This window comes from Zalophus californianus, chromosome 1 (assembly GCF_009762305.2).
Source record: "Zalophus californianus isolate mZalCal1 chromosome 1, mZalCal1.pri.v2, whole genome shotgun sequence".
NCBI classification, from domain to species: Eukaryota; Metazoa; Chordata; class Mammalia; order Carnivora; family Otariidae; genus Zalophus; species Zalophus californianus.
This window is the reverse complement of record NC_045595.1, coordinates 156,885,813-156,903,460: the sequence shown is the minus strand read 5'-3', so window position 1 is coordinate 156,903,460 and position 17,648 is coordinate 156,885,813. Positions and strand designations below refer to the sequence as shown.

The window sequence follows — 17,648 nt, the reverse complement described above, 5'->3', positions numbered from 1 at the left end:
CCCCCAGCCCTTTTACGAAATCAGACAATGTGGTAGGTGGAAAACAGCAGGGCCTTTCCTCTGGGTTTTCAACCAGAAGTGATTGATATTCCACAGTTTTAACTGGTTACTGTGAAGTCCAAGCGGCCAGAATTGTGAAAATGTCCACTGAAACACTGCAAGCGGTGTACTTAAAGACAGTAGGCCTTTTAGATTTTGTTATATATTTTTGTAGTGCTCTTCACAAGTGAAAAAAAATTTTTTTTTTACTTTTTTTTAAGATTTTTTTTTTTTTTTTTTTTTTTTTTTTTTTTTTTTTGTAAAGAAGGGTTGTATTTAGAGGCCAGTAGCTAGAGATCCAACCAGTGGACCTCTTGAAGCACTACCAGGCCTTAAGGCCACCATCCGAGGGAGGCTGGGAAAACTCTCATTCACCCGAGCCTCCGGAAATGTAATGTACCAGCAGGCAAAAACAGTTCTTCATGTAGTACAAAATGAAACGAAACAAAAACAAAAACAGAAAAACGAAACCAAAACATTTCTTAAATTCTAGTGCCATAGCTTTGTTTCTTTTCTGTCGTTTTGTTCATAAGAAAGAGAGAAAGATACTACTTATCCGTCAGACACATGCATCCTCATGTGGTCGTTGAACTGCTCGATTTGGTCAAACTTTGCTGGACAGACGGAACAGACGTAAGTGGTCCCCTCCGTGCAGGCCACCACCCCTGGGGGGCCAGTGCGGGCACCTGGGGGTGTACCCGCAGGAGGGGTCCCGTTGCTGGCACTGTGCAGGGCCACGTGCCGCTCCAGGAGGGTCTTGTGGGAGAACTTCTTTTTGCAGATGTAGCACTCGTAGGACTTCTCCCCACGGTGGAGGCGCATGTGCACGTTGAGAGAGCTCTTCTGGGTGAAGCGCTTGTTGCAGATACTACACTGGTACGCCCTCACTCCTGTGTGTGTCACCATGTGCTTGATAAGGTAATCTTTTAAGGAGAAGGAGCGCCAACAGATGCTGCATTGGTGGGGCTTCTCACCTGTTGATGGGGGAAGAGACAGCAAGCAGAACAGAGCAAGACACAGCAAGGGAGGGAGAACGAGAGACAGAGAAACAAGACGACAAAAAACAAAAACAAAAACAAAATTAAAAAAAAAATCTGGTTGGTTCACCCTTGATTGGAAAGATCCAGTCCTTCCTGGCCTCTCGTGTTCTGAGAATCCTTGCTTTCGGGGGATGCCAGGAGAGGCTAGTCTTCCACCTCCCCATGCCAGAAAACAGCTCTCTTGGAAAGCTACAAGAGACTACCCACCATAGGTTTTCAAAGGTCATTCTGTGGAGAAAAGGGAGGGCTACATTTATGGGGTCATTTTCGGCATCATGGTTAATATGTGGATTTAACTGTGTACTTCCCATTAATTTTATCAAACACATGTAAGAAATAAGAGAGAGGATAGATCTTGGAAGCATTCGGGTTCTTTAGAATCTCTAGAAACTAAGGACAGTAGTTACATAGCTTGGCTCTTTGGGGATAGTTTCCATTTCCAGTATTCTGCCTAGTAATTGCACTTTGCCATGGTAGGTCTGGGAAATATTGGCCAACATAGGAGCAAGTCGTTCTGGAGAGCTACCCTCTCAATTTTATTTATTTTAGAGAGAAATCTTCCTGCAATGTAATGGTAGAGTTAACTGGCTATTCCATCTTGAGTGCCCTGAGCTACGGACTGGCCTTGTCTGGTGTGGAGGTTGAGTAGGTGGTGGACAACACAATGATCTCAGAGTCAAATGGTCCTGTTCAAATCCGGGCGCCAACCCTCGGCATGGATACTCTGACAAATCTCCAAATGCCTCTGAGGTATACAGTCCTACTTACCTCACTGTGCTGGTGTTGACATAAATACATATGCAATCACTTTGCAGACCACCAAGGGTGGTGTGGGAACACTTGCATGGTATTCTTATTTTAAAACTATCCTCTCCCCCCGCCCCAATTAAACGATTCCATACGCATTTTTTAACTCTCAGGTCAATTTAAAAAATAGCTTTCTCTTTCTTTGTTCTCAGTCTGTTGGCTGAAACCCTTCTTTCTCCTCAGTTTACTGCTTCGGTTTGCTGTTGGCTTAGAAACCAAATGTCCACACTTGTGAAAAGGAGTAAGGTAAATAAAAATATTGTTACTGACTGACCATATGAAGTATTCCTCTATAAGTAATGTCCATGGGCCTGTGACATCTCTTTGGATAAACAGAGTCTCGTTTTGGTTGGTACTGTTAGTTCTCAGCCCTGCTCTTGACAGGGGAGATGAGATGCATTAGGGTGTTTCCATCTGTCCCACCTCATTACTGATTGCCCAGTGGAGGCACCCACCTTGGAGAAGAAAGTCCTCCTCTGTACTCTTCCATAACCCAGAGTAAAGCCCAAAGCCTTTGAACCTCTCTAGGGTCATTGTTCAACATCTGGACTCTGTATCAGGGTAGGAAATCTATTTCTTAAAATTGAGTTAACTTCCAATTAAAACATGGGCCTTGACTATGTTTCCATTTTTCCTATTACGAAGGAGAAGAGGTTTGAGGTGTCATGGTAATAATGGCAATGAAAACAGTCAGCGTGTATTTGGTGCTTAGTATGTGTCAGGCTCAGTGTTAGTGCTTCATGATCTGTTGTATGAAACTTTATCTCTTCAGAAACCTTTTTTCATTGTGTTTGTAAACATAAAAGGATATGTTCTGAAGCACATGATAGTAAGAAATGGCAGTTTTGTTCAGGAATCCCTTCACAAATTTCTTAACCAATGTCATTGGTCTTTGAACTCTTTTTCCCTTAGTTATTCACAAACGTTTTGGCCTAGCTCCCTCTCCTCTGGACTCTTCTCTGATTTCTTTCCTTTCATTCTCACGGATGGGACAGTATGGTCAGTAGGATCACAGGGTTAGAAGAGAAGGAGTTCACTTTTAGACAAACGGGCAAATTTGGGGAAGCCTCATTCCCAAATGATGCATTTAGGCTATGTATGGTTTTTATGTAGGTACATTCTTTGGAAATGAGAGATTCCCTAAGAGAGAGAGTCATGAGTATTATTTTTAGTCGGAACATTTCTGTCAGCTGTAAACATGCTTGAACTCAAGCTGGTCTTTGCCATCCATGTGCTTTGAGTATACTTTCTAGAGGCTACGATAGGCTGGTCAACTATCTTTTAAAACTTATCCACCTGTCACCTTTAATGGGCAGCTTGCCTTCTTAAGTTCCAGATGGTGTTTTGGCTGCTAGGAAGTTGAAACTTTATGTTAAAATGCTCTTGCTGTTTGAAACTTTCACCTTCTTACAGTGTGTTTTTCCTCTAGGCAAGGTCACTCTGAAGGCTTTTTGCTTCCACAACCTTCTAATCTGACTATAAATTGATTCTTCACAGTTGTTACCTTCCCCTTCATAGCATACATCTGTATGCTGTTTGCATCCATGTAGTATTGGTTCAGCTGTTCATTATCTGCGTGACCCTGGGCTTTCTAAGTCTCCCTGGGTTTGTTTCCCCTTCTGAAAGTGAGGAGCTGGACCAAGCACTTGCCATGGCCCTTTGCAGATTTAGTGGCCTTCTGCCCACCCTGACCCACAACCCCTGAGGCCTCTAGTCTAGGCCTTGTCAGCACATGACCTGAGGGCAACCTGCTTCAATCATTCACTGCATTAGCAGTCCCACATTTTAAATAGGACAAAGTACCCTGTTCCCTTCCCTGCCACAGAAAATGGTGTGATAGTTAATGAGGAAAAATGTTTGCAAAGCACTTGGGAGCTCCTTAAAGGAAAACGCTCTCTATAATTATTAAGGTGCTGTGCTGGTAGAGCAGAGGTATTTCAAGAACTGTCTTACTAAATGGGGCTTATTTTCAGATTAATCAGGCAGCCACAACTTTCATTTATATGTATGTGTGGATTTGAAACAGTATCACTCAGTAGAAATGTTAATATTTTTCTTTCTTGTTATTTTCCTCCATATTGCTTATAGGGACCCTAAAAGGGCTTTCAACATTATACATGAAACAGATGAGGTCTGCTAATTGTTGCTTTCAATGTGGAGAAATGGAGTTAAGATGAGTGGAAGTCGATGGTTTTTCAGGTCTGAACTTATAGCCAGGAATGGCAAGTCCATCGTTGCGTTAGGAAGAGACACAAAGTCCAAAGCAGACACTAGAATTATAACATAAGGGAGAAGGTCATATAAGCTCCTTCACTTTAAACTGCTCTATTTTGGGCTATACAGCTGTGGGAGTCAGATATGAATTCCATTTCCTTGGCTGAGTGACTTGGGTATGTTACTTAACCTCTATAAGCCTCAGTTTCCTTATCTGTAACTTGAGAATAATACAGTAAGTACCTGTCTTGTGAAGGTATTTTGAAAATTAAAGAGATAAAGCACTTAGCACAGAGTATGTGATCATTTGAAGGCAAAAAATCAACCGTTCTTTTCAGTAGAAAGGAACTGATGATAAATGAAAGCAACTGAGAAATAACTTGGGTTACATGGGGAAGCCAACTCAGGATTTAAAAAAACAAAAAACTTTCAGATAATCAATAAAGCAAGTGATTGTATCGCAGCTATGTGATTCAGAGTTAAGGGTACAGTCTGCTCTCACATATGCTAATCAAAGAAGCGGTACTATGAATAAAATGTCAGTAAGTAGCTCTGACAGAGGGGTTCTGAGCAGGTGACAACTGAGCTCTGGAGCCCAAGAAACAGCACAGCAAGGGGATAAACTAAAGGGGCAGCAGCGTCCTTGACAATTCCAGCGGTGTGGGGGGAGTGGCCAATGCAGATACTTTTCTCTGGTTTTTGATGCCTGTTCTCTAAAGAGCCTCTTTTCAACTCCTTCTTGTGGACCAGCACTGACACTCTACCAAGACTGACAAGTTAGGAAGAAAAAAAGGAAGAGACATCCTGTTAGGTTCGTAGATACAGAGGGCCTGCCAAAGTTCAAGTAAAAGGTATCCGACTGGGCTGAGACACCCCAATTCTGAATAGTGACTTCTGTAGTGGGGGGCTCAGCAAGAACCCACTGATCCTGCTGATTCTTTTTCATTCTAACCAGGCTTCCCCTGGCTTGCAGAAAGTACAGTGAATGCTGTCGGCGGGACGTTTTTCAGAAGCACTGTTCCCACCTGTGTCTCCATTCTCTTGGCCTCTCCATCATCTGCTCTAGCATAACTCCCTCCTCTTCAGGTGAGTCTGGTGAGGGGCCAGAAAGCTAAGACTGGGAGCTTGGGGAGAAGGCAGGTAGCAGGGAAGGAAGAGGAAAGTATGGGTTGGGGAAGATGGCCACCGGTGAGGAAAGCAGGAGTCCCTGAATGGAGAATGTCAAGGTGGGAACAGAAAATGGGAAACATTCAGCGGCAAGAATGGAAGGGCGCTCACACAGAGTCGCAGAGAGCTTTCACTGGCTGAAGAGTCTGCTCTCCACTGGACAGGTCTAGCTGAAGGGAGGCCTACGCCCCCGAGATATGGCTGGGGTGACTCCCTGCCAGCCTTTCTCCAGTTCTGAGGGTGTGATCCTGGGGGCCTGTGTGGACTGTGGGGCCACCTGGGAGGAGGGATTGCCTACTGGGGGACACGCTGCATTCACACAACATCTGCGGCTTCAGGGACAACTAACATGTTTTGGTGTGAGGCAGAATTTTGAAGATCTCAGGGAACTTCATCTACGTTACTTAACTTTTTTTATACCTTTATGAGTGGGGTAGACATGAATGTCCCCAGAAGATGGTATCTCCATTAGAGAGGTTATCCAACAAGTCAGTAACAGATGAGAGGATGATACCAGCCTCGCCAGATTATCACCTCCTCCTCCTGTTAACGATTTCCTGTGCTCTGGATTCTGCTGCAAGATGTATGATGTTACTATAACATATATGTTCTTAAATGGCTTTGACGATTTTACAGTATTTATGGTTAAGTGCTTTCTCAGAAATAATGTTATTTGATTCTTAGAGCAACCATGTAAATATTATTAAGATCTATATATTTTGTGGCAAAAACATTAAGGCTCAGATTGACTATGGAGCTTATTTAAGGTCACTCAGAGAGTGGTCAAACCAAGGCTTTCTTACTTCACATCACATACTTGTTGAGTGCTCCACTGGCTTGATATAAATAATAGCCCAAATTCTGGATGAGGATCATCACATTATTATCTTGATCCAAGTATTTTTATACTATTTCTGATATTCTTATGTTACTACTATTCCTATATCTTTTTATATCAAATTCATGGCTGAAATAGCTGAGCTTTTCAAGGTAACAAACAAAATTGTCACCTATATAGAGGACACTAATGGACCCAAAACAGTCATCAATAAATGGGCTGTTGATAGTATGACTCAGAAAAAAGCCCAAACATCTACCATTGTTAGTGAAGAAAACACAAGTAGAAATGCAGATACAATAAATTCTGCAGCAAATAAAAAAAGAAAAAGAAAGAGAAACTTAAGTCTTGCTAGAAAATAATGCATTTATGTATAAGTCCCTTGAATTAAATTCTCCTGGAAAGCATGCCCACATTTCTGAACATTCATTCACTTACTCACTCAAAAGGTATTTGTTAAGCAACTACATATGCTAGCCTGTATTCATATATAGATTTCATGTATGTATTTATTTATTTTTAATTTTTTTGGTTTTTAGGTAGGCTCCATGCTGGGCGTGGAGCCCAATGTGGGGCTTGAACTCACGACCCTGAGATCAAGACCTGAGCTGAGATTGAGAGTCAGATGCTTAACCGACTGAGCCACTCAGGCACCCCTATATATAGATTTTAAAGCAAAAAGTCCTAAGATTCGGTCTTAAAAGAGAGTTCTACCTTTATAATGGGGAGGTACAGGGACAACCATGTAATGATAGTACACGTAGGTACTTTAAAGTGCCTGAAGGCGAACATTTGCTGTGGTACTTGTGCAGTTTGAGACTTAGCTTACCTCTCGTTCATGAGGTATTTGCCTCCATAATATAATTTATCCACTATAAAATCAAGCTGTTATTTTCAACTGGTTTTCTTTTTCCAAATGCATAGGTTCTTATGAGTGGAATTTTAGAGAACAATGTCATGTAACCAAAGCAACCTGATGTCATCCTCATCATTGCCCAGCCTTCTAGGGAAATGATTCCCAACCTACTGTGAATTAGGGCTCATTGAAACAACAGATTGGTGGGCGCCATCACAGTGTTTCTGATTCAGGTCTGGATGGGCCTGAGAATTTGTATGCTGCTGGTATGGGGATCACTCCGTGAGGACTACTGCTCCAGGGTTATCTTAGAATTTTCCCTATTGCTTGCCTTCCGTATCCACATTGACACCAAAGCTTGCCCTTCTCTGTCCTCTGTCTTTCCTTCCATTCCCATTCCTTTGAATTGTTTTTCCTCTTGAGGGGAGGGGACATAGAGGAGCCTGCTTGGTTCCATGACAGGATGGTTTGTGTCATCTGTTTTTCTCTGATTCTCTTATTTTCAAATACGTTCTTAACTCTTGGTTTCGTATCTCACAACTTTTATGAAGCTGTAGTAGAGTGAACTTGAGACACTCCTAGGAGAAATGGAGTACCACTGTGGTTTGTCTGGGAGGAGATAGAGTGGTTAGGTGAGAGATACTCTTTTACTCTTAAAAAAATCATTAAGGAGTGAAAAAAAAATGCTGATGTTATAAAGGAAGTTCAGGGGAAACCCAAGAAGTATCACGTGGCTTCAGTGTTTGAATTCCATAGAGGAAGGAAATCTGTCAAGAGCTTATTATTCAGAGATATGAGATAGAGCAAAGAAAGTCAATGTCTCTTGGGTGGAGGGGGCTCAGGTAATAATGACGATGGGTTTTTTTTTTAAACATTAACTAGTACTTTACCTTTTATAAAAAGCTCCTTTTTAAGAAAATTTTATTTATTTATTTGACACAGAGAGAGACAGTGAGAGAGGGAACACAAGCAGGGGGGGTGGGAGAGAGAGAAGCAGGCTTCCTGCTGAGCAGGGAGCCACCTGGATGCGGGGCCTATCCCGGGGCCCTGAGATCATGACCTGAGCCGAAGGCACACGCTTAACGACTGAGCCACCCAGGCGCCCCTATGAAAAGCTCTTAAATGCACCATACCTTTACGGCTACTCAAAAGGCAGGAAAATTATTATTTCCATTATAAACACAAGAAACTGAGGGTTATCAAATTAAGTGATTTGCTTAAGGCCACACAGCCAATTAAAGGGACCAAAACTGAACCCAAAAAATCAAATTGTAGTATAACTGTCTTTCACTTATGTCCCCACTCTAAGTTTCAGTGTTATAACCATTATGGAATATGTTTTACAGCCAAGGGCTTTCTGGTTCTCTACCGTGGAGCTTAGCTCCAAAGTCAATACAAAAGACTACTTATTTGTTTCAAACACTTCCTTTCAGTGAATATGTGGATCATTAACACAGAGCTCCACAGAATTTTATTTGGAGTCCACGTCTCAGAATAGATTCTTTGCAGTTGTGGATAGTAAGTACTATTGACATTAAAGTTGGAGCAACTGAAATGCAAATCTAGGTAGCATGTGTAATAGCCATGGTGCAGAGAACCCAAATCTCTTTCCTTGTAGCTCTATCAAGCTACTCTTTCTTAGTAAGATTTTTTTAGATTAGGTTATCGGTAAGAATACCAAAGCCATCCCTACTCTTCCCAGTATCCCTAGTACTTTCTAGAATCTTTTTAGACTAACATTTAGACTTTTTGCTCTGGATTTTTATCACTTCCACTGGGCTCTTGTGAAGTTGGGAGGCCCTGTTTTTTTTATGTTTTCCTAAGAAATTGGAGAGAACTTTGTTTTGAAATGGAGGCTGCAATGAATCCAGGTCCTGAATTACTTCCATATGTTCAGGCTGTCTTGCCTTTTGAAAAATCTAGACCAATTGTTCTTTAACTTTGTTAGGTTATGGACTCCTTCAGCTAGACAAAAGTCTTGATAGACAGACGGCCCTTCCAAACTGCCACTGCCAACTAATTCAGGGTGAATGGGAAGACTTTCACTTCTTTTAAATGAGGTGCTCAAGTGATATCTGTGTATTATTAATTGTTCCCAGATGTGGCCATGTTATACACACCAATACAAAACCTTCATATTTTACTGAGGACCTTCATAGTTTATTAGAGATCTGAAGGCTACACTTTGAGCATTAACTCAGATTTATAAAATGACTTTACTTGTAGCTTTTGTATCTATGATGTCTAAATGTACAAACCCATTGCTGGTTTTCTCATGGGCAAATCTAGTTATTTGGGTTAACCACAGAATTCTTTAGTGAATTCATTGGATGAATGTGTTTATATAGCAAAAAGACAATTTTTCATAGTGCCCTGAAAATTTTGTGTTGCAAATTTAAAGCCTTATTTCAATATGTGATCTCATAGAGTATGTGAATTTTATTTCCACTAGGTCTACTAGAAGAGATGCACAGGGATGGCGGGGGGCGGCAGGGGGGGAGGAGAATAGAAATGTTTATGGATCCAAGACCAGCGAAGTGAACTTTGGCTAACAAGACACTTTGGCTAAAAGAGACACTGGTCTCTTTTTCCTCCCTAATCTTTAATTTGATGGTTTATATGACAACTATTCAGAAGAAGAAAGGAAAAACTAAGTGAGAGCACTGTGTAAACCATAAAGTGCCACATAACTAGAAATACTACTATTTGATCAATTTACCAAATAATGATGATACCCATACCACATAGAAAATTGCCCTTGATTGGTCTCAGGTTATCAGTGCATTCACATTTACCCTAAATAAACATAGTGACTTACCACTATCTGATTTTCTTCCTAAATTCAGTAGTGAGTTACTATGTTGATTTGGAGTTGTGAAAACCGTCATTCTTAAGAACAACTGATTCACACAAAGGCACATACACAGATGTAACTAATGTCTTGACTTAAGTTGACTGCAAAGAAGGCAAAGTTCATCGAAAGTCACGTTCTGTTTTAGTTGTTCACCTCTATGTTGGGTATCTTGTCTCAGTGTATGTTATTTTCCTTCCTTTCTATTTACCAACTTAAATTTATCTGCCTTATGTCCTATCCCCTAGATTTCTGCTAGCTGATCTGAGAAACAAGGTTGCTCAGAGGAACTAATCTGTTTTCATGTATTGTAATTCTACTATGTAACTTTCTCTGGCAACTTATTTGTCATTTAACAGGGGTGTTCTGGAACCAGAGGTACACCAGAAGAGGGACTCATGATAGGAATTTCAAATACGGTGATCATCACTGGGGTAGGTATTTTCAGATATGAGAGAATCTATGTGAAATCATATCATATATATGGTCACTTATATGGAGGAGCATCCGTGAAGTTCTCACTTCTATGTCTGTCCTGTTATTGAGCTGGAAAAGGGCACTAGCTGCGTGATCAGGAGATCTTAGCTTAGAATCACAGAATCCAGAGATGAAACACCATCTCACCCAACTACTCATCTAATGATCGAGGCCCCTCTACATCATCCCTATGGAATGATCATCCATTCTCTCCTGGAACACCTCTAATTATAGAAACTCAGTCCCTTTGGAGGCTGTCTATCCCATCTTAGAGCAGCTCAGACTGTTAACAAACCTTTTATTTAGTTGAAAGAATCTCCTTTATAGCTTTCAATCATTGGTCCAGTTCTACCTTTTGAAGCCAAACAGAACAAGCTTAACGTCTCTCTCCTCCTAACTATTTAAATAAAGCTAACTGTGCTAATGTTAGCTACCTTTTATAGAGTGCTGATGATGCGCCAGGAGTTGTTTTAAGAGTTTCATATATTAATTCACTTAATCTTGAAAACGACACTCTAAGAAAGATGTATTACTGTTATTCCCATTATACAGACAAGGAAACAAGTGTAGAAAGATTAAGTAATTTTCTCAAGGTGACAAAGTTCAGTAGTGGCTAAGTCTGATTTCAAACCTGGGCAATGTAGCTCCAGAGCTCCAGTTTAACTACTACATATGCTGCCCCAGAAGCTCAAATACTTGGATATTATATGATGCTCTGAGTCTTCTTTTTTGCAGGTTGAACAGCCCTCAGACCTTCAACCATGATATGCCATGGTTTTGCATTCCTTCATCATCCTAATTATACTCCTCTATGTCCCAGTCTATTGTCTTTTTAAAAGGTTAGTGCCCAGACCAGACTGTGGTCTCTAGATGTTGAAAATAGAGAAAAAGCAATAGAAAATAGAGTGAGTCTATCACTTCTCCATTTCGGGGACCACAAATTCAGCATAAGCTTGCATCAGCCTTGTTGCAGCCTCTTCAAGCTGATGGTTCATACAGAACTTACTACAGACTGAAACTCTCATCCCTGTTCTGCCTCTATGACTTTGGTCTGTAAAATGAAGTGACTAGAGTATATACTCTCCAAGGACATTTCCAGTTGTAAACACCTAGAATCAAAGACCGTATTACAAAGTTCAATGTATGTAAGGGATATTGTGCCTGCAAATTCCTCGTCAGACTTTTTCCCATTTGGCCCTTCTCCACTGGGTTTCTGTGATTTTGTATTTTGGTGACAGATGCTTCATGCCTACAATGGGGGTATTGTTGGGGCTTCTAGAAGATGGCTGGCAGTGGGGTCTCCTTCAAATCTGGACGATGTCTCCAAACCTTCCCCTGTACTTGCCATCCTGCCCCTCCCTTCCTACAGCCCCCTCACACCCACTGCCTGCTTCCGGGCCTCCAGAGGGGCCTGCACACTCACCTGTGTGTACGAACATGTGCTTGACGTAGTTCTGTTTGGCGGTGAAAGTCTTGTTGCAGAGAGTGCACTCATAAGGCTTTTTTTCGCCCTGCCCACTGGCTGTGCTGTGGCCTGCGGATGGGGCCAGGGGCTGTGGCGCTGGCAGCTGTGCAGTAAAGGTCGACAGGCCAGGCTGGGACACTGTCACAAACTGGGTCTGCTGGCCTGCCAGGGGCTGTGGCAGGCTGAAGAGGAAAGGCTTGGGGCCACTGCCCGCGGGCTGGGTAGTGAAGAGGGCCGGCAGGTAGGTGTTGCCGGCTGTGCCAATGACCTGTGTGTTGCTGGTCAAGGTCAGAGGCATCCTCAAGTTGCTGGTGAGGGTTTCTGTCTGGCGTAAGTAGAGCTGGGTACTTGGCAATGGCTGCCCGATGGACGTGTTGACCGAAGGCTGCTGCAGGACGCTCTTGTCAGAGCTGTTGCTGACAGTGATGACCGTGTTGTCCATCTCCACCTCGTTGCTTCTTTCTGGGGAGGAGGCACCTGTCTCTAGCTGGTGCGGCTGTGGGCCACCCTCAGCAGGAGCTTCCGTGGCCTGCTCGGCTTGGGCAGGTTCGGCCTGGCCATCCCGCATTGCCCCGGGCCCGAACTGCTGCTCCACCGAGTCAGGCTCGGTGCCTATGGAGGAACTGACACCCGAGTCGAAGCTTTCGCCCTTGGGCTCACTCTCAGTGCCCTCTGCTTGGTCGGTGTCTTCCGTGCACTCCTCGGATTCGTTGCGCTCCAGGATCTGCACCCTTTGCTGCCCATAGTAGTCATAATCGTCCTCCATCTCCTGCTTAATGTGGATGTTGCCCACCAGGGTCTGGATGCGCACCGGCCGGGGCTGCTTGCGGCAGTGTGTGGTCTCGGGGGTGGTGGACAGGTACCGCTCCATCTGCTGAGAGCGCTCGTGGATGCGCGTGATCCAGCTGGGGTCTTCCATGTGGTGGTCACGGGGCAGGCCGAGTGCGGTCTCATGGTGGCTGACCACTGCACCGCTGTAGAAGGAGCGCTCCCCGCTGCCGTTCTGCATGGAGCATGCATAGAGCGCCGAGTAGATCCTGTCCACGCTGTGCTGCGGGTGGCTCTGTAGGTAGCCCGACTCGGTGTCGCTGCTCTGGCCCGATGTGCCTGACTCGGGGGTGCCCCGTGGCGTGTCCTGGCCTGAGTCTGGATCCCCGGGAACACATCACCCACGTTCTGTGACACGATGCGCGTGCACTCATCGATGACTGTTTTGATCTGTAGGATGCTGGCGGCCGTGAGGATCTGCAGGGCTTCCGACTGCGAGACGCGCAGCACGCCGCTGTACATGAAGTCAATGAGCTTTTGCACCGACTGCACCGACACCACGGACGGGATCTCGATGTCGCTGTAGCCCAGCAGCAGCTTGTCCTGGAAGAAGGGCTGCCGGCTGCCAGCACGCAGCGGTGTGCGCGCAGCATGCTCCCCCGTGGATGCGCACCGTCACGTCACAGAAGTGGCCACGGTTTGCGCTGCTCGTTGAGGGTCTCGAGCACGGAATTGCTGAAGTTGTGAAGGTTGATGCTGTGAATGCGCTCGGTCATCCCCTTGCAACTGATGTCACCTGCACGGTGGCAAGACAGACACAAGACAGGGTGTGTGGGTCAGAGCTAGCTGACTGCATTCCTAACACCCAGGTCTCAGGTGGGTCACGCTTATGGATCCTGAAAGCACCCCCACCCCCGACCTTGCAGACACAAGCGGGCTCTGTGGCGAGATGGACATGCTTTTGCACAGGGATCAGCTGCGGGTATGATGGCCTATGGGAACGATGCCTTGGATTTGGCTCCAACAATACCCCTGCTATTTTGGGTACCGAATCCCTATTATGCCCTAGAGCTTCAGCCAGGGGTTGCCAGTTGAAGTAGGACAGCCTAATAAACAGATGGGTCATTTGCCTGCTCTTCCTAAAACTGCAGCACATAAGACCTGAGAAACAAATGGAAAGACTGGTTCTCCTGGAATGCTCTATCTCTACTTTAGACAGGTAGAAGCCGAGGTCCTTTGGGAAAGCTTACATTTTCCCCCAGTTTTTCAGAGTTCCTGATTTTATTCATAGCAACAATATTCATAGTTAAAAAAATAAACTCCTTTCCTATTTATTACTTTATATGTATATTTCTCAATCCACACCATGTACGCAAAAACCCTTGGAAAATCCAATCCAGACTAAGATATCCCCCAAGCAGCTGCCTCCACGTTTTCCACTTGAGGCACAGGCTCTAGGATGCTGTCTGCTGGCTAAAGGGGTGCTTACACACTCTTGTCATCTCTGACAACCTGTCTGAGGACTTTTCTAAAGTGGTCGTATGTGACATGGTTCGTTTTTTGCATTTCCTGAAGCTTAACAAGGAAGGAGATGTTCAAAAGGTCGGAGATGGCAGCATTGAACTGGGAGAGTATAATATACCAGGTGATCACATTTAGTGTTCAAACTGGGCACTTCTGAGAGTGAAAGGGAGCACTGTTGATAATTAGGTGAGGACAGCAGGAGTAAACCAGGAATGGGCTGTGTGATCCCCCTAGGCAATACTGTGTTCTATGCACTTGCTACAGGGAAGTATCAAACGGCTCCCCGGGGAGACAGCCGTCAGCTACGTGGAGGCTGTCCATAGCCTGACCCACTGCCACCCTTATACCCTGGGCTCTGCAGACAAGGGATAACGGTTACATTTGGATCACAGATTGAGAATTGAAATGGGTGGCTAGAACACTAAGGCTTAGGGCTTTCCTATTTTTCTACCTCACTTCTCAAATGGTTCTAAAGAATCCCTCTCTCCGAACCATTCTTCATTTATATTCCCCATTCTTGCCTTCACAACTGAATAATCAGCTTGAGAGAGGCCAAGTAAGTGGGCTTTCACAATCAGGTGGCCCAAGCACTGATTGCTGGCCTGTGACCGGGATCCCCGTGTCTTGTGAGAAGTAACCCCAGAGGTAATGACCTGCAGATGGGAGGAATGCCCACATCCTCAGGTTCTTTCTCCTCTGCCTTAGGACAGAGGACCAGTTCAGGAAAGTCTGAGCTCCACCAGCTCTACCTCGCTGCACTCAATCTCCTCATGCTGCCTAAGCTCTGTCGGTGTGACCGCATCCTTTTACATACTCATTTATTTCCTTTGTTCCCGTCTTTACATTTAGTAGGCCTCACATATATCCAGTTAACTTAATACATGCCTAGAGGCTCTATATTCACTTTCAGTCATAGGATTTGCACTGATTTTTACATAAGAGACTTCCTTCTTGTCCTGATTTCCATTAGGTCTGTGATGTGCTGAAAATATTGCATTGGGCTCCAGTTTCTACTTTTTTCACTGTTGTAAAAACAAATTGTCATTGCCAGATTAAAGAATCATGGTGAATCCTCTCTAACTGTGTTAATACAAAGTACAGTCCCAGAGGAAGGCCCCAATAACCCAGGAAGATGTTCAGGAAATCAGTCAGCAGACCAAATTCTAAGTCCTTCCTGAGTCCCCCATGCACAACAAGAGCAAACATTCCTTTTTTAATGCTTACTATGTATTACCAGATTATTTCATTTAATCATCACAGCAACTCTTATCACGTAGGTATTATTATAATTTTAAAGATTTTACTTATTTATTTGGTACAGAGAGAGAGAGAGCACACAAGCAGGGGGAGTGGCAGAGGGAGAGGGAGAAGCAGGCTCCCCACTAAGCTGGAAGCCCAACCTAGGGCTCGATCCCAGGACCCTGGGATCATGACCTGAGCCCAAGGCAGATGCTTAACCGACTGAGCCACCTAGGTGCCCCACGTAGGTAGTACTATTATCCCCATTTAAAATGAGGAAACTGAGGCCATACAAATTAAGAAACTCTCTCAAGGCCTCATAGGCGATGGGTGGTAGAGCTGGCATTTGAGCTCAGCGGTCTGGCTCTAGAATTTTCACTCTTACCTGCTTCATTGTATTGCATGCTTTGCCCTAAATGAAGTCTGGCCCCCGGGTGTCCATAAATCCACTGTAAAGCTCTGTGAAAAAGTCTGTTCAGTATGTTCTCCAGCTGCTTCTACACCTACCCTTGAATTAGTATGGTGTTCATGTTTCTAGGCCTTGGGACGTCAAAATAGTCTCAGTAAATCTAACATAGAGACATCTTTTTTTTTAAGTTTACAAATGGAACAATTCAAGAGGTAAAACATCATGTCCTGGCACTAAAATGTAGAGTTTTCTAGATACGGTTTTACTATCACTGAATTTTTTTTATTTAAGTAAAACAGTAAGCACTAAAAGTAACTTTTTTCCACACAGGTGAAAACACTCTTTAAACACACATTTGCTCTTAGCACCAGTCACAGCAATATCACTAGATTTGTCATTTATGATGAAGAGTTGTCTTCCTTATGATAATTCTGGGAAGAAACTCTACAAGTATCCTAATAATACCCATGTAGCATTTCATAGTGTACAAAACTCTTTCACATACAACATCTTAGTCTTTCCTTAAAAGCATCCTATATGTTCTTAGGAAAGTCCTATTATTATTATTTGATATAAGAAAAGGTTGAGGCTATCTAAGTGTTTAAGTGACTTACCCTAAGTTTTACACAGCTAGTAAGAGACAGGATTGGGATTAGAACCCACACCCCGGATGCTTTTTTTTTTTTTTCCACTCCGTAACACTGGATTGCTGAAGAATGAAACTCAGATTGCCTAAAGATCTAAGGCCATCCAAATCCTCAGGACATAGAAGAAAAGATAAAAACACTAAAAGTGATGATGGAGGTTGCTTTAGAGAGGGAAATGGTCAAGCAAAAGGTGTCCTCATACTACACACACTCGTACACACACGCACACACAATCTCATGAGAAAAATTCAAAGTGCTTGTTTGACTGAACTGGCTGAGTCTATCTAAACAATTATGTAACCCTATAGAGATAATCACAAAAAATTGTGAAACGGTCTGAATTATGATTACTGCAGTAATGTCACCAACTTCATTAAAAACCACCGAGACAAACTCAAACCTGCACACATGTACAACCTGACCCGGCAAGCCTAGTTGGATTTTTATAGACACAATTTTTAAACATCTCCTTGAGTACACTGGTCCCACACTGCAGCAAGCAGCCATGAAAGGCTGAATGGGCTTTGCTGATACGGGTACAGATGCGATGGGGGACCCTGCCTCTCCATTCAGGCGCGCCTGGTTCCTCCCGCACACAATGCTGAAGCAATTCTTTCCCAGGCTTTCTTTTATATTTAACACTAATACAGTGGGAAAAAGTTTCTGCCACAGCAAGGCAATGTCCAGGCTTTTGTGAAGCAGGTCCTTTCATCCAATGGGCATTAATGTATAGATTCCAATGGAATAAATCTGAAATACTCTACTGTAGAAGATTTGTTCCCCATTGAAAACAAATCTTGATTAGATGGTTATTCAGGGACTGTATAGGAAGGAATGGTGTGAAAATGCTAACTCCATTCTTTCCTAGATTGGCACTGAATAGGCATTTGGGCTATTCAAAAAAAAAAAAAAAAGAAAGAAAGAAAGAAAAAAAAGAAAACACCAACCACTCTCTCAACTCCACAAAACCATACAACTTTACAAAGATTATGTATATTTGGGGACGCCACCTCACCCAAAAAATACCCCCACGGTGGTGTGAACATAGAACCGATGGGATAAAATGAAAAGAGTGATAAAAATAGTTCTCCGTGTGTTTAAAAATAATAACCAGCCTCCTTTCCACTAGAGTAAAAATATAGAGTCAGCCTGAGATGGCATTCACTAGAAACATGCAAGGAACCCTACCACCGAGAGTGGTCATGTATTCTGAATGACTGTGTTCTGTGAGCGAGCACAATACGGATGGGGCTGCAGCGGGGCGAGGACCGAAGGGAAAATCGGCTCATGGTGAAAGAGGTGATGGG

The 17,648-nt window shown here is 43.6% G+C and overlaps 1 protein-coding gene across 1 annotated transcript; it reads right to left on the bottom strand.

Moving 5' to 3' along the window:
• Positions 1-261: 261 nt before the first annotated feature.
• On the bottom strand, positions 262-13,318 carry ZBTB20 (zinc finger and BTB domain containing 20). The gene is given in 6 exon segments (XM_035726658.1): positions 262-1,013; positions 11,713-12,903; positions 12,906-13,139; positions 13,142-13,181; positions 13,184-13,222; positions 13,224-13,318. Coding segments are annotated over 6 exon segments (2,001 nt in total). The 5' UTR covers positions 13,299-13,318; the 3' UTR covers positions 262-591.
• Positions 13,319-17,648: the final 4,330 nt, after the last annotated feature.